The sequence below is a fragment of the Vulpes lagopus genome, chromosome 3 (assembly GCF_018345385.1).
Source record: "Vulpes lagopus strain Blue_001 chromosome 3, ASM1834538v1, whole genome shotgun sequence".
Classification (NCBI taxonomy): Eukaryota; Metazoa; Chordata; class Mammalia; order Carnivora; family Canidae; genus Vulpes; species Vulpes lagopus.
Window position 1 is genome coordinate 13,409,594 of NC_054826.1, and position 23,714 is coordinate 13,433,307.

The 23,714-nt window shown below is 38.4% G+C and overlaps 1 protein-coding gene across 1 annotated transcript; it reads left to right on the plus strand.

Annotated features, from left to right (window-relative positions):
• The first annotated feature begins 308 nt into the window (after positions 1-308).
• SUB1 (SUB1 regulator of transcription) lies at positions 309-22,922 on the plus strand. The gene is made up of 5 exons (XM_041749840.1): positions 309-401; positions 2,953-3,025; positions 4,705-4,827; positions 15,565-15,673; positions 19,914-22,922. The coding sequence occupies exons 2-5, from the start codon at positions 2,954-2,956 to the stop codon at positions 19,991-19,993; spliced, it is 384 nt and encodes a 127-aa protein (XP_041605774.1). The 5' UTR covers positions 309-401; position 2,953; the 3' UTR covers positions 19,994-22,922.
• Positions 22,923-23,714: the final 792 nt, after the last annotated feature.

The following is a 23,714-nucleotide window of genomic DNA, read 5'->3' on the forward strand; positions in this document are numbered from 1 at the left end:
CCCTGCAGGGAGCCTGCTTCTCCCTCTGCCTGTGTCTCTGCCTCTCTCTCTGTGTCTCTCATAAATAAATGCAATCTTAAAAAAAAAAAAAAAGAAATATTTGTGGAACACGTGCAAAGCTCAATGTTGCTCCTTCCCGTTTCATTCGTGCCCTCATCCACTCACAGGTGAGACTCCACCTGCAGAGCACCTCACTTTCAAGGGCCCGGCTCAGGGCGAGGGCCGGTCCCTTTAAGGCCCTGGAAAGGGTTTCGGTGTTGGTTTCGGAGGCGAGGCCACGCCCCGTCACGTGTGCGCAGCCCCAAAGGGGCGGGGCCGGCGTCTCCGGGCTTCCGTCACTTCCGTTTCTCTGTCAGTTGCAAGCGAGCGAGCAGAAGGCAGTTCGGCCGCGAGAGTGGAGCGTGAGTGCCGGCTCCCCGCCCCCACCCCTCGAACCCGGCCTGGCCGCCCCCGCCCCCGCCCCCGCCCCGGGCCGCGAGCCGCCCGCGGCCTCTCCCTCGCCCGCAGGCCGCGGCCGCGCGAACGGCGGCGCCGCCGGGCCTCGCTCGCCTCCGTCGGCGACCCGCGCCCCGGCGCTGCAGGCCCCTCGGCGCCACACGCTGGCTCCGGGCTTGGCTCTGGCGCGGCGGCCGCGGGCGGCGGGGGGCGGCGGGGCGCGGCCGGGCGGGGGCGGGGAGCCGCGAGGACGGGGCCGGGACGCCCCCCGGGACAATGCAGCGGCGGCGCGGACGCCGGCCCCCCCCCGAGGCCTGGCTGGGGCTCCCGGGCCGGCGCCCAGGGTGGGGGGGGCCGTGTGGGGGAGGGCGAGGGCGGCCCCCGTCGGAGCGGGGCTGAGGGGGCGGGGGGAGGGCGGCCGGCGCGCGGGGGAGCTCACGCTTCGAGAGGAGAAAATGGCGCTTGGTGCAAGTCCCTCCCCTTCCACACGGTCTCCTCCGCACTCGGCCGCCTCCCACGCCCCCTGCGACCGGCCTGCCTCCCCCTCCTCAGCCGCCGCGGCCCGGCGTTCCGGCTGCGTCCTCGCGCGCGCCCCCCTCGCGGCCGCGGGGCCCGCACGCCCGCCTGACCCCAGTTAGTCCCGGTTGATTCTCCCCTCGGCTTTTCCAGTCCTCCCTCCACGCCATTTCTCAAGGACCGAAGATCCCCCCCCTCCGTGGCGTTTTTGTATATTATTCTACGCTTTAGCATTTCAGTATCACCTGCCTGAATTACTGGCCTTCCTCCTTTTTCTTTTGAAGGGTGAAGATTGATGAAGTAAACGAGGAAATGTATCTTGTCCAGAGCTCAGAGTGGCTTCAGTTAGCATTACCTTTTTCTTCTTTTTTTTTTTTAAAGGTTCTGTTTTGGTTTTTGTTTTTGTTGAATGGCCTTCTAATTTGGGTTAATTACGAGGTCGTTCTTTGAAATGAGCTTAGGCTGCCCTCCCCTCCCCCCCCCCGCCCCCCCCCCCCGCGTCGCCCGCAGCTTTTAATAGACCGTATAGTTATGCTTGACTGTTTCAAAGTGGAAAAAAAAAAAAGGTTATGTCTAATTTAATTACCTTTTAAAAAAAATGATTGTTGACGTTATTAGCTTCTAGCGTAGAAAAACCTGAATTGCTTTTTGGAGTTCTGGTTGTAAAATGGAGCAGTAGCAGCCATAGGATATAAAATGTGGTTCTGAACGCTGCTGGTTCACCCCCCCCCCCCCCCCCGAATTTACTGTTCTCATCAAGAAATTACCAGTTAAAATCAGCATGGCTGGTTGAGCATGTTTGAGCTTTTTGAAATTAGTGGCCAGGATCGGGATGGATGGCCCACTTCTTTTACCTTGACCTCCTCTTGTGGAACACATTTAGCGTTGGTGCCAAGGCAAGTTTAATCTGGAGAGCTGGATTCCTTAGTATTCTTTGAGGAGAAAATGAAGTTTTTTTTTCTTTTTTTTCCCCTTTTATTCAACATTTACAGACTGTGTGCTGCATAGATGGGTCCCTTTAGGGAGTACAAAAACTAATAGGACTCAGTCTTTTTGGAGATGGAGACAGCCTAAGATACTTTGATAATTCAAATTCACCTGGTATTATAAAGTGCCTTGAAGAGAGTGTCTTGGAATGCTCTGAAATTTGGGCTTTAGCTTTTTTTTTTTTTTTTTTTAAGTCTCTGCAAATGTAGATCTGCACAGGACTCTGTCCTGCTGTGCTCAGGTACTCAGTAAAAGTCTACTGGAAAGCAGGATACTGGGTTATGTACTATGTACCTCTGGGGGAGCTAGGGTCACAGTATGAATTTGAGAAAAGATTTTGCCCCTCCCCTAAGCAGATTCTTCAAAATTTAGTTATATTTCAGAGTGGACATCAGTGTGAAATGTAATGAACTGTAAAAAATTATGTACAGCCGTGTGAACTCTGAATTAGTGCTTATTTTGATGGCATGGTCAAAAAGCCAAGGAAAATTAAACAAAATATGAAAAAATAGGATTTTACGGGCAAATGAATTACATCTGTATAGTGCAGCTGTTCCCCGTGTTCTCTGAATGTTGAGGTCAGTTCATGCAATGAATAATGCTGTTAGGTCTCATCAGTGAGAAATAGAAAGTAGTGCTGAGAATTTTCCTATTCCTGGTTTTAACAGAGATTGCTGTCAGCTGCCTTGTAATTTGTTTTACTCATAAATCTCTAACTCGTCTAAAATGAAGTATTAAAAGACTCAATGGGCTTTGAGAAAGGGGTATAGGAGTGTGAGATGTGTATGACATTGAATTCTTTTCTCTTTGCGGGATTCTCTTGGCTAGTTCTGGGTGTTCTTTTCAATTGGAAGAGTATAGACTAAGAATTTTAGCATTGTGCTTAGCGTAGCAACTCCAGTACCACAAAATGGTAGAACCATGGAACTTCCTGAATTTTTGCTTCGGAAGGAGTTAAGTCGAAGGTAATAGAACAATTTGTAAATTATTGTGTATAATGTATTTTTCTTTCAGAATGCCTAAATCAAAGGAACTTGTTTCTTCAAGCTCTTCTGGCAGCGATTCTGACAGTGAGGTTGACAAAAAGGTGACTATTAATGCAAGTCATTTCTCTGATACTTCATTCAGCAGTATTTCTCGCATTCAGGTCTGAAGGACAGTAAGGCGTATGGGAATGGTAATGGGAGAGCCTAGATGGGGGTCTCTGAAAGTGCACATGGCTCCTGGACCACTTGATCAAGGTGCCTAGGGTACTTGGACCAGCAGGCTCCTGGCCCCTACGCCTGACTTGAGCAAATCTTTAGACTTAAAGGAGTCTCACATCGAGGACTTCTAGGAACCCTAAAGCTATAGAATCACCACCTTATTCCCTAAGGGGAGTAGCATTAGAATTAGGCCAGAGCCTCTGCCTTTATTCAGAAATTTGACTGCCTTCTCAGCCATTGATCTTTATCCAGCCCACTAGGATTACTTAAAATGTACCAAGCTTACATTTTAGGTTAGATTATTATATACTCTGGTCCTCTCCTTTTAGTTAAATCAAGACCCAGCAAAGCTAACATGAAATTACTCATTTTGACAGCGGGCTTTTTTACATGAGATGACAACTCTGCTGAAAGTGTTGTATTCCGCCTAACTGAGCAACTCACATTGTAGTCAGAGCTTCCTTCAATGCAGAACTGTTTTTTATTTCCTAGGAGCTTGCATAATGATGTCTCAAGTTCATTTGGCAGTGTTAGTTAAGTGAGCTTATGGGAAACTCTTGGAGAAGATGGACCTTTAAGGAAATACAGAATATTAACCTAAAGGTTGGAATAAGACCTCAAAGAGCATACATAGCTATACTCCAGAAAAAAATATCTATTAGTTTTTTTTTTTAATTTGCACGAAGTATGGCTTTTGGATATTCATTTAATAAATTTTTACTGAGCTCTTATGTGCCAGTCCATAGAGAATATCCAGGCCCTGATGTAAAGAAAAATCACTTTCTGCTTTATTGAGCTGAGTTAATTTTTGCTGTTTGTCCAGAATAGTACTATTAATCCTATAAACACATTAAATACATTCATTTTTTTAAGTTTATATACATGTGTATATTTTACCTACTTCCATCTAATTTAGTAATATACTAACATTAGTTTTTACTTCCCATTAGGGAACATGACTGCCCTCTGCTGTTTAGGTTTGGAACTCTGCTGGTTTTCATTGGCTGTTAGGTTATATTAAGAATGAGGCTATATAAAGTTTTTACAATGCTGCTTTATTTAAAACATTGTTTTGATTTTGAATGCTAATCTAGCATATTGCTGTCCACTTCCAGTGAAATTTTTTTTTTTTTTTTTTTTTTTTTGTGATAAGGGAGTTCTTGAGTTGTTGACTTCTAATGCCCAGTAGTAAATAGCTTTCTTAGCATATTCCTAAGTTTTCAAAGTCAATTTAAGTCCCTTTTGAAATAGGCAGGGCATAAATAACATCCTAGATTAGAGTTAGTTGGTTATGTTTTTTCTAATTAATACATATTTTTTATAAGAAATAAGTTGCTAACTTTAGTAGACTTACGGCTTCCAAAAGCTTATTCAAAAGCAGCAGGCCTTCATTTCTATCTTTTTTACCCCCTTCCAAGGAAATCATATGTGGGATACTGGTCTAGAAAAGAACTGTTATTTGACCTTTGATCTTTTAAGTTTTAAAAAGTAATGAAGTGTTGAACCTGAGATGTGTCTTATGTCTGCAAATTTTAACCATTATGCTTGTTTTTCTTTCAAGTTAAAGAGGAAAAAGCAAGTTACGCCAGAGAAACCTGTGAAGAAGCAAAAGACTGGCGAAACTTCAAGAGCCCTGTCATCCTCTAAGCAGAGCAGCAGCAGCAGAGATGATAACATGTTTCAGGTAATTTCCTTAGATCCAGAGGAATTGATCTGACAGATGTTAAAAGTAATCTAACATGTATCATATTAAGGATATTTCATAGAAATTATAAGATGCTAGATTATTGTTAAAGTCTAGAAGCCTATAGTTTGGCTAAGTGTAAAACAATTTAAAAGCTACAGACATCCAAAAAGATTGATAACTGCACATTTATTAGGAAGCAGTTTGGAGGAGGTAGGTCTAGTATTGGGCTGTGTGATATGGATGGGATATTACTGGAGAAGCAGCACCAATTTGGCCTACATAGTTTGGGCTTGATAAGAAGAGGTGACGGGCACCTGGGTGACTCAGTAGGTTAAGCGTCGGACTCGTGATTTCTGCTCAGGGTTCTGGGATAGAGCCTGTGTTGGACTCTGCCCTCAGCAGGGTGCTTGCTTGAGATTCTCTCTCTCCTCCTCCCCCTACTCATGCTTGCTCATGCTCTAAAATAAACCTTAAAAAGAAAAAAAAAAAACAGTGGCAAATGGATTTACTGAAATTGGCCCTCTGTATATTATGGGGAATAAAATAGGATTGAAAATCTAGGTAAAACAAGGGAAATGTTTCAAGAAGGTGGGGGGGGGGGCAAATATTAGTTGAAGCCAAAATGTTGGACAGATTGAAGCTGCAAACATTTGACTTGTATACATGTATGCATATATGTACACACATGTATGTACATATAAAATACATTATTTCATAATATATATTTTAAACTACATATTTTTAACTTTCTGATGGCCTTGAAAGATAATGCCAGGATTAAGGTTAAATACATATTTTTTATACATATTTTTAACTTCCTGATGGCCTTGAAAGATAATGCCAGGATTAAGGTTAGAATGGGAAAATAGGGGTGTCTGGGTCACTCAGTTAAGGGTCTGCCTTTGTTTTGTCCAAGGGCCCCACGGTTGGCCCTGGGATCGAGCCAGTCAGGCTTCCAGGAGGAGTCTGCTTTTCCCTTTTCTCTCCCCCTGCTTTTTTTTTTCTCTTTGTCTCTCAAATAAATAAATAAAATCTTTTTTTTAAAAAAAAGATTGGGAAAATAGAAGTTGGATATTTTTACTCGCTTTTGCTTAGTTCTGTGTGTGGATAAGGAAAACACACATAATGGCTATATATAATACGATGGAACACAGAATATGCTAAGACAGATTTCAGGTACACTGATCCCATGATAAATGGTAACTAAACTGATACTGTAATTTTCTTGACTAGTAATCATTTCACTATGATTATATCGAGTCATGTATTTCTCTGTCAAAAAATATTAAAAGTATAGACAAAATGCAGATGAATTCTTTAGTTATGGGTAGAATAGAGGAGGAGACTAATTTTTTTTTTTTTTTTTTAGGAGGAGACTAATTTGGTAGAGAACATCAGTCATTGTATATAAGGAAGAATTATGAAAGGGCCCTCATTTCTTTGAGTTGATAATAAGTTGAATGATTACTGTATTTCATCAGACCTTGCTGAATTCTGGGTGTGTAGTGATGAGCCAAGTAGATGTGGTCTCTGGTTCCATGGAATTTATGAGGATAAATATTATAGTCATAAAACACATAATTTAAGTTATGATAGGGGCTGAGAAGTAAAAAGGCAGATTGTTTTAACAGAGAAGTTCCTCTAGGAATTTCTTTCTAAAGAAGTGGTACTTGAAGCTTAAGGCATAAAGGAGGAGCCAGTCACATGAAGAGGGAATCCTTTTCAGAGTAGAGAGACTTGTGCAAATATTTTGTGGCTGGAACTTGGGAATTCTGGTTGAGTGTAGATCTAGTTGGTAAGGAGGTTGAGGGGCAGGTCTTGTGCCATTTTCCTGTTGGAAGGTCATTTTTAGGAGTTTGAGTATTATTCTAAGTGCTGTGGGAAGCTCTCTTAAGGGGCAGAATGAAATGTGATATCTGTAAGAGGCTGTCCCTTCCTTTCATAGACTCTGTTATGTAGAATGAAGTGCTGCGTAGGAATATTTTAACTTAATATGTGCCATGGAGGTAAAAACTTTCAAGTACCTGGGCAACTATCTTGGGCTTTTCTCTGATCTGTTCTTGTTCACCATATACCTACCTTTTGCCTGTGTAATAAGAGTATCTGTGTTATTTTAATGGGTTTTATCTTGTACATTGAAGAAACCAGGACCCACATTTAGAGATTGTATTCTGTTAGAACAGCTTGGGGAAAACCAGATCTATTTTTAGGGGATGGCTATTTCACCAAATAAAGTGAGTTCATTTTTAAAATCTCACTTGGAAAGCTTCTTGAACATACAGCTACGAGGCTCCTCACCCATTTGAAAGTGCCTCTAGGAGGAACCAGGTATTTTATTTTTAAAGTGACTTTTCAGAGACCTTAGTAGTGATAGGCATTCTAAGAGATAATCTTTTTTTTTTCCCTAAGAGATAATCTTTAGTTTTGTTGCCATTATAGCTTTTTCCTTGTAATGGTATTTTGGCTACAGAAAAATAGCTGGGTGGTAATACTTAATTTTAATTGGTTTAAGAGCATGTTAGAATACATTGGTTGTATAATATAAAACGAGGGCTTCATTTTCATTTGTAATAATGGTTTGATAATTTTATTAGCCGGGTGAAGGGTGAGGTTTTTGGAAGGAAAAATTAAACTCGTGTTTTGTAAAGGGTGTGTGTGTTTATAAATAGCTATGTGTTTTTTATGTGGTTTTTTTTTTTTTTTTTTTTTTTTTTTTTTAACACCAAGAAAGGGCCTTGAAGACAGCTCACCAAATGGAACTTAAGACATTGCTAGCATCTGTCAGGACTCAAGTTCTCAGTCATACTTTGTCAAAAACAAATAAGATCTAAATTAGAACTGTTTGGCTATTAGTAACTCTAAGACAAGATTTTTTTTTAATCTCCATATCCATCACTTGAGAAATAATCGTCTGGTAAGCAGCGTACGTAAACATAAGCAGCTCTTTAAATGTAATACTTGAAGAGAATTGTACCCAAGGAAAGTCATTGCACTGATCATTCAAACTCCAGAATGTTTTGGGCAGAATCTTGACTAGAGAGGAAATACTACTAGATGCTTGGCTTGTGTCTGGTTCCTTCAGCTCTGAATTTAAGAACTTGGTTTCAAAGAGACATCATCTCCTTGAGGTAGGACTTACGATCTTAAAGACAGTCCAGAGACCTACTTGTAAAGATTTAGAACCTGTGTCCTAAAAGGTTAGAATGTTAGAATGGTTGAGACAGGGGACTTGGATCTGTATGTTTCTTCAAAGGTAAACAAGGGTAAGTAATACTACCCTAGTTGATTTAATTATTTAAGGATAAACCTGATCCTTTAAAATTCTGTCATTACAGAGACAGTTTTTTTTTTAAAGATTTTATTTATTTATTCATGAGAGACACATAGAGAAGCAGAGACACAGGCACAGGGAGAAGCAGGCTCCATGCAGGGAGCCTGACGTGGTACTTGATTCCGGGTGTCCAGGATCACGCCCTGGACTGAAGGCAGCGCTAAACTGTTGAGCCACCGGGGCTGCCCAGGACAATTTTTTAAAAAAGGATTTTATTAATTGGACAGAGAGCAAGTGCACGCACACAAGTTGGGAGTAGGAAAGGGAGCTCTATGTGAGACTCGACCCCAGGACCTTAGGATCATGACCTGAGCCTAGGGAAGACACTGACTGAGCTACTCAGGAACCCCAACAGAGACCATTCTTAAGCTGGTGTGAGGTTGAGGATTCAGATATGTATTCTAGAAACTCATGAAATTATTTTCTTCTTTGAATTTTTTTTGGTATATGAAAGAATTATTCATAACTTTGATCAGATCTCTAAAGGAGAAGTTAATCAAAAAAATTTAAGAATTAGTGTTCAATATAATGTACATGCTTTTTTCCCCCCTTGTTAAATTCCACATTATATGCATGTAAGATTATATGCATTCTGTCATCTGATTTTATTATTTCCTCTCCTAACACAATTGTAGAGATATTTATTCTTCTCTCTCTTTTTTTAAAGAGTTTATTTATTCATGAGAGACACAGGCAGAGGGAGAAGCAGGCTTCATGCAAGGAGCCTGATGCTGGGACCCTGGGATCACGCCTGAAGGCAGACCCCCAACTGCTGGGCCACCCAGCCATCCCTCTTTATTAATCTTGTCTATATATTATTCCTTCTCGTTTCTTTTTTTTTTTTTTTTTTTTTGGTGGCGGGAAGGGAGTTGGTGACTTTGTCAGGTTCATTTCTCCTCAAGGGAGTGATGACTGTTGGGCAAGTTCCTCTCTTTTTTTAAAAAACGTTATTGAGAGATAGTTTATATATATATAATGAAATGTGCACATTAAGCATAATTTGGTGAGCTGTGGTAAATGAACACACTCTTGTAACAAGGCTCTATTATCCCAGAAAGTTCCCTCTTGCCTTCCCTTTGCAGGCATTCCCTCCATCTGAGGTAACCACTGATCTGATTTTATCACTATAGATTTTTTTTGCTTGTTCTAGAAGCTCGTATAAACAGAATCCTACGATTTGTATTGTTTTGGGCCTGGTTTTTGCTCAGCATAACATCTTGGGGCCAGTTCTTATTGTATCAGTAGTTCCATTTTATTGCTGAGTGGTATTCCAGTGTAGGGTTATATAACAGTTTGTTTATCCATTCACTTTGGATAGACCTTGGGCTGTTAGGAATAAAGCTGATGGGAACATTCTTGTTCAAGTTTTGTGGATTTATTTTTTTCCTTGTTGGGTCAGTATCAGATGCATTTACTGGGCCATAGGCTAAGTGTATGTTTAGCTTTATAAGAAGCTGTCAAAACTCTTTTCTGTAGTAGCTGTACCATTTTATGCACCCACCAGCAACATGTGAGATTCTAGTTGCTTCATATCCTCATTGGGTTTTGTCAGGGTTTAATGCTACTGCCCTAAGTTACTGGATGTGTACTAGGAGCTTGTTACAGTTTACTTTGCATTTGTCTCCTGTCTTAATCTTTTTTGGAAGATTTTGTTCAAGTCTTTTTTTTTGGTCCATTAAAAAAATAGAGGTCATTTGATTTATTGAGTTGAAAGAGTTCTTAATGTATTTTAGATACAAGTTCTTTGTCAGCTATCAGTATAGTGGATATTTTCTTTAGGTCTGTGGCTTGCCTGTTAATTTTCTTAGGCATTTTTAAGAAGTTTTAATTTTGATTAAATCAGTTTTTATCACTTTTCTTTTTTGGTTAATTTTTTTTTTTTTAAGATTTTATTTATTCATGAGAGAGACATAGGCAGAGGGAGAAGTAAGCTCCATGCAGGGAGCCTGACGTGGGACTTGATCCCGGGTCTCTAGGATCATGCCCTGGGCCGAAGGTGGCTCTAAACCCGCTGAGCTACCTGGGCTACCCTGGGTAATGCTTTTTAATGACATTTCTCTACCTGCTCCGGAGGCCACACAAATTTTGCCAGTTTTTTTTTTACCTAGAATTTTTATAGTTTTAACTTTCATGTTTCGGTGTGTGATCCATGTCGAATTTAGTTTCTCTGTGTGTGGTGTGAAATAGAGGTTGAGCTCATTTCTGCCCCCACAGAGCTATCCAGTGGTTCTGTACCATTTGTTGAAAAGACATTGACTCATGTTGGATTTTAGTTTTTTGTTGTTTTGTTTTTTAAAGATTTTCATTTTATTCATTTATTCATTTATGAGAAAGGCAGAGATAGCAGGCAGAGGAAGAAGCAAACTCCCTGTGGGAGCCTGATGCAGGACTCAATCCCAGGACCCTGGGATCACGACCTGAGCCAAACGCAGATGCTCAACCACTGAGCCACCCAGGCGTCCCTCATGTTGGGTCTTTGTAATGAAAATCTGTAAATATGTAAAGTATGTGTCTATTTCTGATCTCTCTTATTCTATTGGCCTGTATGTCTTTTACTTCAGTATCACAGTCATAATTACTGCATTTTTATAGTGAGTCTTAAAATCAGGTAGCAAAGGTTCTTTGACATTATTCTTCACCTTCAGGATGATTTTTGCTCTTCTTTGAATTTTGTATTTCTATACACATTATGGAATCAGGCTTGTCAAGTTTTACTGTAAACCTACTGGGATTTTGATTGGGATTGGGTAAAGCTGAAGATCAATTTGGGAATAGGCAGGTTGGCAGTGCTGAGTCTTCCAGTTCATGAATATGGTGTCTCTGCATTTATTTAGATCTTCTTGAATTTCTGTTTTGTGAATTTCATTGTAGAGGTCTTGTTAAACTTATTCTTAAGTATTTTATATATATATTTTAAGGTCTATTTATTGAGAGAGAGAGTGTGCACATGCTGTGTGGGGGACCAAGGGAGGGGCAGAGGGAAAGAAGCAGACTTCCTGCTGAATGCAGAGCTCAGAGGGTCTCCATCCCATGATCCTGAAATTGGGACATGAGCTGAAACCAAGAATTTCAACTGACTGAGCCACCCAGGTACCCCTACTATTTTATGTGTTTTGATACTATCATAAATGTATTCTCTCTTCATTTTCCAGTTTACTGCTAGAAAAAATGTTATATAATTTAGTGTAAATATATGTGTATTGTATGTATATTTATTATAGGTTACATGTGCCCTTTTTAGAGACTTCTTATAACTTTCTGTGGTGGTGTTGATTTGTGAGTTTTAATCATCCTTTTAATTCTTTTTCTTTATGGTTAATATCCCACTATAATACTGAAAACAGGTGGTGAGCATGGACATTCATGCCTTGTTTTTGATCTTAGGGGCAAAGCATCCTTCTAACTCTCTCCTTCCTCTGATGCCATCCACTGTTGTGTAAACTCTGGAGCAAATATGTGTACTGCTGTAGTTTTGCTGGTGTGGTTGCAGAGAATGAAAAGCCATAGGGATAAACATGGTGCATTTTCCTGTAGGGCCCCCTCTTTGGAGATGTTCATTAAAACTTTCTATGTTAAAATGAACACTGATACCCTGGGGATTAGTTACAAAATGCACAGTAAATTTTAGATTATAATAAGAGACTCAAATTTTGGTAGAGCACTATTAGTCTGTGTTTCCACATTTTTGCTTCCATCCAGCCCCACAGCTCTTCAGTGCTGGTGTTCTCTGAAACGTTAGCAAATTTTAGATTATCATTTTACTGATCTATACTTTTTTCTTTGGATAGTTTCTTGTTTACTATATACATCAAAAACAAGGTATTTGGAAAGTGGTTAAGGACATTAAGTTGTAAATTCACAAAGTTTTGGCTATGGATGGTCAGCATTTTTTTTTTTTTTAATTTCGACTTTATTTGGTTAATGTGTTCAATTCCAGTATCATGGTAGAAATGGCTGAAGAATAGCCTTCATGTGGTTCAGCTCAAGCACCCTTGGGAGGAAGAAAATGCCGCTTCTGTTAATCTGTAGCAAACAAAAATATTTATAATACACCTCGATGAAGTCATGGGTAAAGGAGCTTCTGAGAAGTTTCTAGGGAGCAAGGGTAGAAATTAAAGTACCTAGCTATCCATTTGTTGTGTGTTCATTGTATTGTTCCATGTTCTTTAAAATAGTTGAATAGTTGTTTGTAGTAATTTGAGTAGTAAAATGCCATTAATGTAATTAACATGTTTGTCTCTTTAAAAGAAAGGTTTGTTTTCAGTCTTTTTTTATTCTTTTTCTAGTGAGATTTTAAAGTTTTAAGTCTATTTTCATATTTTATTTATTTTTTTAAGGATTTATTTTTTTTTATTTATGATAGACCTAGAGAGAGAGAGGCAGAGACACAGAGGAAGAAGCAGGCTCCATGCCAGGAGCCCGATGCAGGACTCGATCCCAGGACTCCAGGATCGCGCCCTGGGCCAAAGGCAGGCGCGAAACCACTGAGCCACCCAGAGATCCCCTATTTTCATATTTTAGATTCTCAGGAATACAAGCCTTGCAGAAGAGAGTAATGGCAGTATTTTTTCTGCTTCTGTGCCTTTTTTTTTTTTTTTTTTTGTCCTTAGCTCAAGAACCTACAAAGGCTCCAGAGTTCTCTTCCTGGTTTTTCAAGTCCTCTTCAGTATAGCTCCATCTGTTCAACCTGTCTTGAGTCTCAGCAGTGTTGTATCTTTCTGTTAGTCCCTTCTATGCCCTTGTCATTTTTTTCTTTTACTTAATTAATGAGCTGTCATGTTCAAGGTTAGATCCTAATACCTAAGGTCTCTGTCACTTGCTCAAGCCCACTCCAAACTGTTACTTGACTTTTCAGTATCACTTTATTTAGTAGGGTTTCAGTACATTTTAATATATATATATATACAGGTAGCTGGTGGGCTTCCTAGCTAGAGGGCTTACTACAGAGTGGGTTTACTGTAAAAACCAAAATGAAACAATGTGTACAGTTCAGTGCTTAGCTACCTAAGATACTTCTACATTTCTTAGTTACTAAATCAGCATTATAAATCACAATTAACAATTTCACTATGATAATTGTTTTGTTCCTATTTAATTTATCCATTAAAACAGTTTACTGGGAACCCAGTATTGATAGGCATTGAGGCGGGGGGGGGGGGTGCAGTGCAAAGAAGACTGTATAAAAATTAAGCCATTAAAACTGACAATAAGATCACTGGTGACTTTAGGCAGTGGGAGTTCAATGATTAAAAACAGTATTTTTTTCCTTTTAAAATTTAGCAATAAAAGGAAGAAGGAAACATGGAGAAAGTTATAAAACGTTGCAGTGTAGAGAAATGCTTTATTGAAAAAGGAGAATGAGCATGTTAGCAAATGGTAGATAAGAATTACTCCAATGGAAAGAGAATTCATATGCAAGAAATGGCATAGGGAAAGTAAAGAAATTTTAAGAACTGATCATGATGTGAGTACAGAGAAGAGAGATTTGAAGGCACTTACCCATACGCATTGGACTTCATTTTCTCCATAAAGCATGGGGCATACCCTGGAAGTAGGGGCATGAAACTTATGTGAGGGTAGAAAACTAAAGGAAAATGAACCAGATCTAGCTGGGATAAGGAAAAGCAGTCTAAGAGCACATAGGCAAGATGGATGCCAAATAAAATTTACTGATCAGCACAGCACAGCACAGTAATATTTGGTATCCCAATAAAAGGATTATTTAATAATCAATGGACCCAGTTGGAAGAGAAAGGAACAGGTTAAATCCAGAATCTTTACATGTTAATGTGTTCCAAGCACAAATATCACAGCCAGTTTTTAGTTAAAATTGAAGTATAGTCTTAGAATGAGTTAAAAGTTTTGATCAGAAAGTATGATTTCTTAGTTGAGGTGTTAGTATATTACAGTAGCGTACGACATCCTGGAAAGTGCTTCCAGACATTTTGTTGAGTAAAGCCTTTTCCTTCCCTGTGAAATTTGTAGTTGTTAAACACAATATAAGGTTTGCAAAAAATGGTTTTCTATGGATAGTTTTAAGTTCTTAATTTGAGACTGGGTGAAGTATTAAAGATGTTATTTGAAATGAATGTCTAAAAGGAAAAGCTTTCTCATGTTCTGTTGGCTGGGTATCTGGATTCTTAAAATGGTATATAGCTAGTGGGGCCTGGATTCCTTGTGGTTGTAGTTGGTACTGCAAAAGTTTACTTTCTAATGATTTTTATTGTAAAAAAGACAACCTAAAATTTACTATCTTAACCATTTTTAAGCATATAATAATAGTGTTACATATGTTCATATTACTGTGAAACAGATCTCCAGAACTCTTTTCATCTAGCAATACTTAAATAACTCCCCTTACCTCCTCCCCTGGCCCCTGATAACTACCATTCTGCTTTCTGTCTCTGAATCTGACTAGTCTAGGCTCTTTTGTATAGTGGAATCATACAATATGCATCTTTTTTAAAAAGATTTATTTATTTTAGAGTGAGAGTTTGAGTGTGGCGGGGAGGGGTAGAGGGAGAATCTCAAGCAGACTTCCCACCCAGTGTGGAGCCCTATATGGGACTCCATCTCATGACCCTCATGACCTGAGCCGAAATCAAGAGTCAGATACTCAACTGACTGAGCCACCCAAGTGCCCCAATATGCATTTTTTTGTGAGTGGTTTATTTCACTTAGCATAGGTCAGCAAAGTTATCCATGTGATGGCATTTTCTTTTTAAAGGCTGAATAATATTCCACGGCATGTATATATACCACATTTTGTTTATCCATCCATCTGACAATGGACATTTGGGCTGTTTCCATCTTTGGGCTGTTGTGAGTAATGCTGCTGTGAACATAGGTATATAAATAAATATCTTTTCAAGATGTTTCATTTCTTTTAGGTACATACCCAGAAGTGGGGTTGCTGGATCATTTTGAGATCATATATTCTATTTTTAATTTTTTTGAAGACCCTCCATACTGTTTTTCATAGTATTACTCTCTTTTACTAATGATTCCTTTAACATGAATATGATTGAAAGTATGAGATGTACTTTTAATTCCATCTTTTTAAGAAAGGTTTCTTCTTAACAGTGACCTTTCCTTTGGTTGTAGTTTTGATACTGAGAATAGTAGTTATTTTCATGATTAAAAGTAGAAGGAATGTGCAGCAAGTTGTGAATATAAGTATGGACACCACTGTTGAAAATGAATACCTTGGGATGCCTGGGTGGCTCAGCGGCTGAGCGTCTACCTTCAGCTCGGTGTGATCCTGGTCCCCACCCACATGGGGCTCCCTGTAGGGGGCCTGTTTCTTCCTCTATGTCTCTGCCTCTCTTTCTGTGTGTCTCATGAATAAATAAATAAAATCTTAAAAAAATGAATACCTTTCCATGTTTTTATTTCTTTTGCAGATTGGGAAAATGAGGTACGTCAGTGTTCGGGACTTTAAAGGGAAAGTCCTAATTGATATTAGAGAATATTGGATGGATCCAGAAGGTGAAATGAAACCTGGAAGAAAAGGTGAGATTTAATTTCCTGAATTTGGTCCTAATATGAGGACTAAACTAAAAATAAAGTAACCTACTTTATTTGAAACAAATAATGTTGGCAGTGCATTTGGAGCATCCTCATTCAGTTCATGAATAGTAGTAATCTTTTATTTTTTTTTTAATTTTTTTATTTTTTTAAATTAATTTTTATTGGTGTTCAATTTACCAACATACAGAAAAACACCCAGTGCTCATCCCGTCAAGTGTCCACCTCAGTGCCCGTCACCCATTCCCCTCCAACACCCGCCCTCCCCTTCCACCACCCCTAGTTCGTTTCCCCGAGTTAGGAGTCTTTATGTTCTGTCTCCCTTCCTGATATTTCCCAACATTTCTTTTCCCTTCCTTTATATTCCCTTTCACTATTATTTATATTCCCCAAATGAATGAGAACATACACTGTTTGTCCTTTTCCGATTGACTTATTTCACTCAGCATAATACCCTCTAGTTCCATCCACGTTGAAACAAATGGTGGGTATTTGTCGTTTCTAATTGCTGAGTAATATTCCATTGTATACATAGACCACCTCTTCTTTATCCATTCATCTTTCGATGGACACCGAGGCTCCTTCCACAGTTTGGCTATTGTGGCCATTGCTGATAGAAACATCGGGGTGCAGGTGTCCCGACGTTTCATTGCATCTGAATCTTTGGGGTAAATCCCCAACAGTGCAATTGCTGGGTCGTAGGGCAGGTCTATTTTTAACTCTTTGAGGAACTTCCACACAGTTTTCCAGAGTGGCTGCACCAGTTCACATTCCCACCAACAGTGTAAGAGGGTTCCCTTTTCTCCGCATCCTCTCCAACATTTGTTGTTTCCTGCCTTGTTAATTTTCCCCATTCTCACTGGTGTCAGGTGGTATCTCATTGTGGTTTTGATTTGTATTTCCCTGATGGCAAGTGATGCAGAGCATTTTCTCATGTGCTTGTTGGCCATGTTTATGTCTTCCTCTGTAAGATTTCTCTTCATGTCTTTTGCCCATTTCATGATTGGATTGTTTGTTTCTTTGGTGTTGAGTTTAATAAGTTCTTTATAGATTTTTGAAACTAGCCCTTTATCTGATATGTCATTTGCAAATATCTTCTCCCATTCTGTAGGTTGTCTTTTAGTTTTGTTGACTGTATCCTTTGCTGTGCAAAAGCTTCTTATCTTGATGAAGTCCCAATAGTTCATTTTTGCTTTTGTTTCTTTTGCCTTTGTGGATGTATCTTGCAAGAAGTTACTGTGGCCGAGTTCAAAGAGGGTGTTGCCTGTGTTCTCTTCTATGATTTTGATGGACTCTTGTCTCACATTTAGATCTCTCATCCATTTTGAGTTTATCTTTGTGTATGGTGAAAGAGAGTGGTCCAGTTTCATTCTTCTGCATGTGGATGTCCAATTTTCCCAGCACCATTTATTGAAGAGACTGTCTTTCTTCCAATGGATAGTCTTTCCTCCTTTATCGAATATTAGATGACCGTACATTTCAGGGTCCACTTCTGGGTTCTCTATTTTGTTCCATTGATCTATGTGTCTGTTTTTGTGCCAGTACCACACTGTCTTGATGACCACAGCTTTGTAGTACAACCTGAAATCTGGCATTGTGATGCCCCCAGCTATGGTTTTCTTTTTTAAAATTCCCCTGGCTATTCGGGGTCTTTTCTGATTCCACACAAATCTTAAAATAATTTGTTCTAACTCTCTGAAGAAAGTCCATGGTATTTTGATAGGGATTGCATTAAACATATAAATTGCCCTGGGTAACATTGACATTTTTACAATATTAATTCTGCCAATCCATGAGCATGGAATATTTTTCCATCTCTTTGTGTCTTCCTCAATTTCTTTCAGAAGTGTTCTATAGTTTTTAGGGTATAGATCTTTTACCTCTTTGGTTAGGTTTATTCCTAGGTATCTTATGCTTTTGGGTGCAATTGTAAATGGGATTGACTCCTTAATTTCTCTTTCTTCAGTCTCATTGTTAGCGTATAGAAATGCCATTGATTTCTGGGCATTGATTTTGTATCCTGCCACGCTACCAAATTGCTGTATGAGTTCTAGCAATCTTGGGGTGGAGGCTTTTGGGTTTTCTATGTAGAGTATCATGTCATCGGCGAAGAGGGAGAGTTTGACTTCTTCTTTGCCAATTTGAATGCCTTTAATGTCTTTTTGTTGTCTGATTGCTGAGGCGAGGACTTCCAGAACTATGTTGAACAGCAGTGGTGAGAGTGGACATCCCTGTCTTGTTCCTGATCTTAGGGGAAAGGCTCCCAGTGCTTCCCCATTGAGAATGATATTTGCTGTGGGCTTTTCGTAAATGGCTTTTAAGATGTCGAGGAAAGTTCCCTCTATCCCAACACTCTGAAGGGTTTTGATCAGGAATGGATGCTGTATTTTGTCAAATGCTTTCTCTGCATCTAATGAGAGGATCATATGGTTCTTGGTTTTTCTCTTGCTGATATGATGAATCACATTGATGGTTTTACGAGTGTTGAACCAGCCTTGTGTCCCAGGGATAAATCCTACTTGGTCATGGTGAATAATTTTCTTAATGTGTTGTTGGATCCTGTTGGCTAGTATCTTGTTGAGAATTTTTACATCCATGTTCATCAGGGATATTGGTCTGTAATTCTCCTTTTTGGTGGGGTCTTTGTCTGGTTTCGGAATTAAGGTGATGCTGGAGTAGTAATCTTTTAGACGTGGTATTTAACTTGTTTTAGTGACATATCTTAAATAGCTGTTGGAATACAACCCAGAAAAAATTATACCCCTAATATCACTTCATTTGCTTGGATAGAACTTAAAAAAAAAATTTACATGAGTTCTTGGGTAGACATTATCTGGGAAGTTGTAAAATTAGGAATCAAAAATTCTGGTTTACAGTGTTTCCTTTGGGTTCGTCTCCTGAAGGATATCTGTTGGGGGGGGGGAGTGTGAGTATCCTTTTAGTGGGTCTTTGTCCTTTTTCTGTTGTGCTTCACCCAGTCCCAGGCATATCCGCATTGTAGAAGCATACTTATCATATAGCTAGAGAATGTTTATGTACTAACAAATTCATATATTTGGGTAGTTGGCTGTTATAGGTTGATCTTTAGCTAATAAAAAAAATACCTCCTTATCATCTTCTACTCTGCCTGTCATCTTGAAGGACCACTTGTTTGCTTCATACAGATCTTAGGTTAATTGAACCTAACCTGTTTTCTTATTCAGGGCTACTGCTGGATTGCTCATTCAAGTCATTTCGTTGTGCCCTATGCTGGATTTCTTTTTGTTCCTGCAAATGTTTACTAAAACAATTTGATAGCTTTAAAGTCCTTCCAAAGTGTTGACCCACTATGTTCTTCTGCCTTCCTCTCAATTTCATGGTCTCCCAGCAGTTTTCTGAGAAATACAGTAATTCTTCCACTTCTAGTTTATTTCTGTTTAGTTTATTTCTCTGTTTGTATGGGTCAAGTATTAGAATATTAGAAGTTCCAAGTGCAAAGTACTTTCTCTTTACATTTTTACCTCTTAAATAGAAAAGACCTGTTATTAGCTGACATTTTAAATGTTTACTTATGTGTCAGATGATAGGCTTTTTATTCAGAGTAGCTCATTTATTGACTCACAACAGCGCTTTGAGGTGTAAATACCATTTTACTGGTGAGGAGACTGAGGCTCAGATAATATCCCTCCCCCCCCCCCTTTCTTTTTTAAGGTCATAGAGTTAGTGATAGGGAGGCTGGTATTTGAACCCGGACAGCAGGACTCCAGAATGCATTTTTAGTCACTGTGTACATTCTGAGAACTCCTGTATGGGTCACATCCCAGGAATTTTTCCAAAATGAAATGAATGCTTCTGGGAGAACTTAGCACAAAGTTGTTCACCTTGAATTCCTATAGAAATTTTGAGCAAATGTTGGAACCAATTAGGTACAGAAATGGAGTGTCACATGCCAAATCTGGACCTGGCCACTTAGGCCTGCTTGGTTGCAAGCTTTTGTGAGTTACATTTTCAAATCACTTGTTCTTACAGGCTATAATAAGTATTATGCAGGATACAATGTTGGACATAAAAATGAACATAAGACTGGTCTGCTCGGGTAATTGTGATGAATCTGTAATTAACAAGATTTGACTCTCAGTATGGTACCATTGGCATTTGTCTATAAAAAAGTATTTTAGTTGGGAGTATGAAAATTGTCAAAGCTTAAATAGATTTCTGACTTTTAACTTTTAAAACTTTGTTTTAGGTATTTCTTTAAATCCTGAGCAATGGAGCCAGCTGAAGGAACAGATTTCTGACATTGATGATGCAGTAAGAAAACTGTAAAATCAGAGCCATATAAAACCTGTACTGTTCTAGTTGTTTTAATCTGTCTTTTTACATTGGCTTTTGTTTTCTAAACGTTGTTTTCCAAGCTATTGTATATTTGGATTGCAGAACAATTTGTAAGATTGAATACTTTTTTTTTATGTGCATTATTAAAAGTGTTCTGAGTGAAGCTAATTGTCAACTTGATTAAGGAGGATTGCTTTGTGCCCGCCACCTAGTGTAAAATAAAATCAAGTAATACAATCTTAACTGTTGTGGCCTTTTTTCAAAAGAATTGGTACTGTTTAAGGCCAAAAGTAACAGTTTATAGACCTATTAGTTTCACCTTGGCTTTTACATTCAAAAGGATTTGTATTGCATTGAATTTATAAACTCTGACTTGTGAAAACCATAGTTGATCTATTTTCTTCCAGCCCAATGTCTAGACTTGTTGGTATTTCCAGTGATATTTCCCTTCCCCCCTCTTTTTCTTTACATTGTTTTCCTTTAGTAACTTGTCATGTTCCGTTTTCATTTCACTTTTTGCTCTTTTTCTTGAATATATTATACTAATTTTGGAAAGTCAGTGAAACTGTCAAAATGTTAGTTATCTCAATAAGGTACTTGTAATTAAAATATATGAGAACTACAATCACTAATTCTACTGTATTAAATATTAGGAGATATAGTTTGATAAACATGGCTTGTATGAAAACTGAGCAAGTAAGTGTATGTCGTTACCTGTAGTGTTCTGTGTAGTTACCTTATTGCTTAGTCTGCAGAGAATAATGACTTAGATGTCTGATTTGCTTTCACTTATTAAACTTGTTCACCATGGGATGATGTCTATAAAAAAATCAGATACTGTTATATTAGATTAGGATTTAATAAAAATTGTGAAAGCTTACTGGCCTAACATTTTATTTTGTAACATTGAGTATGGATTATATATAGCCAGGAATATCGCTGAGCTTTACTGTCATAGTAGGTCATGTGGTTAGTTTTTGGAAGAAAGAGTATATGGAACATATACTTCTGTTTTTTGGCCTTTTCTTAGTAGACTTGATTCCTTTGCAGTTAGTCTACTGAACAGTAGTATTCTAGACTTAATGTTACGAAGTTCTAGCAGGCACTCTGAAATCATTTTCATTGAAGCATAGTGATAAGCAGATCCAGATTGAGGCACAGATTTCAGGGGCTTTGCAGCAATAAACACGGCATAGTGTGCCTTAGGAGAATTTAAGGGAACTACAACTGAAATGAAAGAAAGTGGCAGTGAAGAAGAAGGAATTCTCTTCAAACTAAATGAAACACATGATATTTTGAGCACATTTATAGAACACAATTCTAGATGGAATAGTTGAAAGGTTTAAAGACCTGTAAAAAAAAATTCTTGGTAACATTGTTTTTGGTAGCTAATCTTAAATGGTTTATTGCCATATCAGAGAGTTGCACTATTATACCAAGTTTGATTACTGCGTCTAAAACATTTTATAGTAGAATTGTCGAGGACTTGATTTCAAAATTAGTTGCCAGGATACACATAGTTACTACATTTTTTTTCTGGCAGCTGTTCTGTTTTGAGTATGTTTTTACAGTTTTTAGATAATTTTTCTAGTGTTTTTAGCAGTAACCCTAATAGGTGCATAATTGGGGGAATCTCTCCTGGTATTTTAGCCTCCTTCAAATAATAGGTATCAAAAATGTTCAAAATGGTATTTTAAACAAACTATACTTGATTGAAAACTTTCCCCTTATTTGGGAACACATATGTTCTATTAACTTAATTGGATGGATTTTTAAAGTATTCCTTTACTACATATACAGAAAGGATATAAGAACTCAGAACTTTGATTTTGGTGTAGTTGAAGAGGAGAGGATGGGTAAATATCCTAGGTATATATGAATTCAGGGTGTATGCACATTTTGAAGCAATCTGCTAATACAGGGATGGTGCTGAAATCTCTTACCTAGGCATTTTCTTAGCTGTATAGCATTATGTCATTAAAACCTTCATGTAAGGAGTGCTTCCCTGACATATTTTGATAAGCTGACTGCTAAATTCATTTGAATCTATTACTGGATATGTAATATACAGAAATTTTTGTCTTTTTTTGGGTATAGGAAATGAAAAGGTTTAAAAGAAGAGACTGGTTAATTGTACTGAGAAGTTAGAGGACTGAGGTTTCCTGTTTAAACTTCCCTTCTTGGTAAGATTTCTTCCAGGAAGAAAACTTGGCATTTTAAGGCAGCGGTTTCTTACTTTGTATAATGCCAGAATGAATTTAATTAATGCCAGCCCTGAGTGTACTTGTAGAAGAGTTTTCCTAATGGGGTTATCTTCTTTATCTTTTAAAGTATGAGTAGCTTTTGAGCAATTTCCAGTGCTGTTGGCATTTTATTTAAAGAACAACCACTAAAAAAGAAAAACTATAATTTGATTATTCTCTTTTGCTTTGCTTCATAACTGCTTTTGAAGACTACTCCTACCTCATTAGCTCGTCAAGTTACTGTGATGATGTACGTATTTCTACATAGGAAAAAAGGACTTAGGGGAAAAAAAAAAAGTATGTACATCCTGGCTTGGCTATTGAGGGGAGAGAGAACTGAGTGTTACTTATGTGTTTCTGATTAGGGATGTCAGGAGAGCACTATAAAGTTTGAAATTTTAAAAAAGTACTGGCTAATCTTTAGGTATCTCCTAAAATTCTTTGCTATTTACTTTTTATAGAAAGTAATCCAGTGAAACACTTAAATTTTTTTTTTTTAAGTGGTATTTTCCAGATAAAGTCTAAGGGTATAAACATTGGCTTAGTCACAAATATGTAATTCTGTAATCGTGGAATAACCTGTGTGCTTTGTTCGGTGCATCTTCCATGGAGATGTCAATGAATATAGTATTCCATCTGTGAATATTTTAAATGTTCAAATAAAAATCAGAAATGTGCCCTATGTGTCATCCCAGTTTCACAGACCTCAAGACAAATGGCTTAGTTACCTGTTGAATGGGTTTTGTTTAACAAATAGAATGCCTTCCTGCGTGAGTGCTTTTGGAATGTGAATTCTTAGCATAAATCTTCTGAAGACCTCTGGGACCGGACTGGACTGGACTGGATGGAACAGGGTGGGGTAGGATGTGCAGGTTGAGGTGGTGTGGGCCTGTTTTCCCCATCTGTCTAATCCAGATGGAACTGCAAATTCTAAGGTGTACAGAATCTCTTCTCTTTTTTTAACCTTTTTGTTTTGTAGTCTGATTATTTCTTGTTATACTTAACTACACTGAATGCTAGACTCCATTGAGTATTTTAAACTTACATTTTCATTTAGAAAGTGTCTCTCTTTTCTTAGTACTTTTGCTTTGTTATATTTTGAAATCTCATTGTTCAGATTTCTGTTCAGGGAAACTTACACAGGGATAGAAAGATCCATGGAAGACTACCCATGACTCTTCTTGGTCCATCCAATCAACTGTAAATTTGTAGAGCATACTGACTCAGTCCAGTCAAGAAGGAAAATATTATACTTGGAATTTACACAGTTAATCACTGACTTTACAGTTTTGTAGTATGTCTCAAGTTACGGGATTAAAAATGGATTTAAAAAGCATAAAACATTAAAAAATTATGGAATTATTTACTGTGTAACAGTTCATCCAAGACTTAATACATTTTAAGGTACAAGGTCTTGCTACACAGGACTTTTTCCTCAACTCGCTTTTTGTAAGTCCTTTACAGAATTT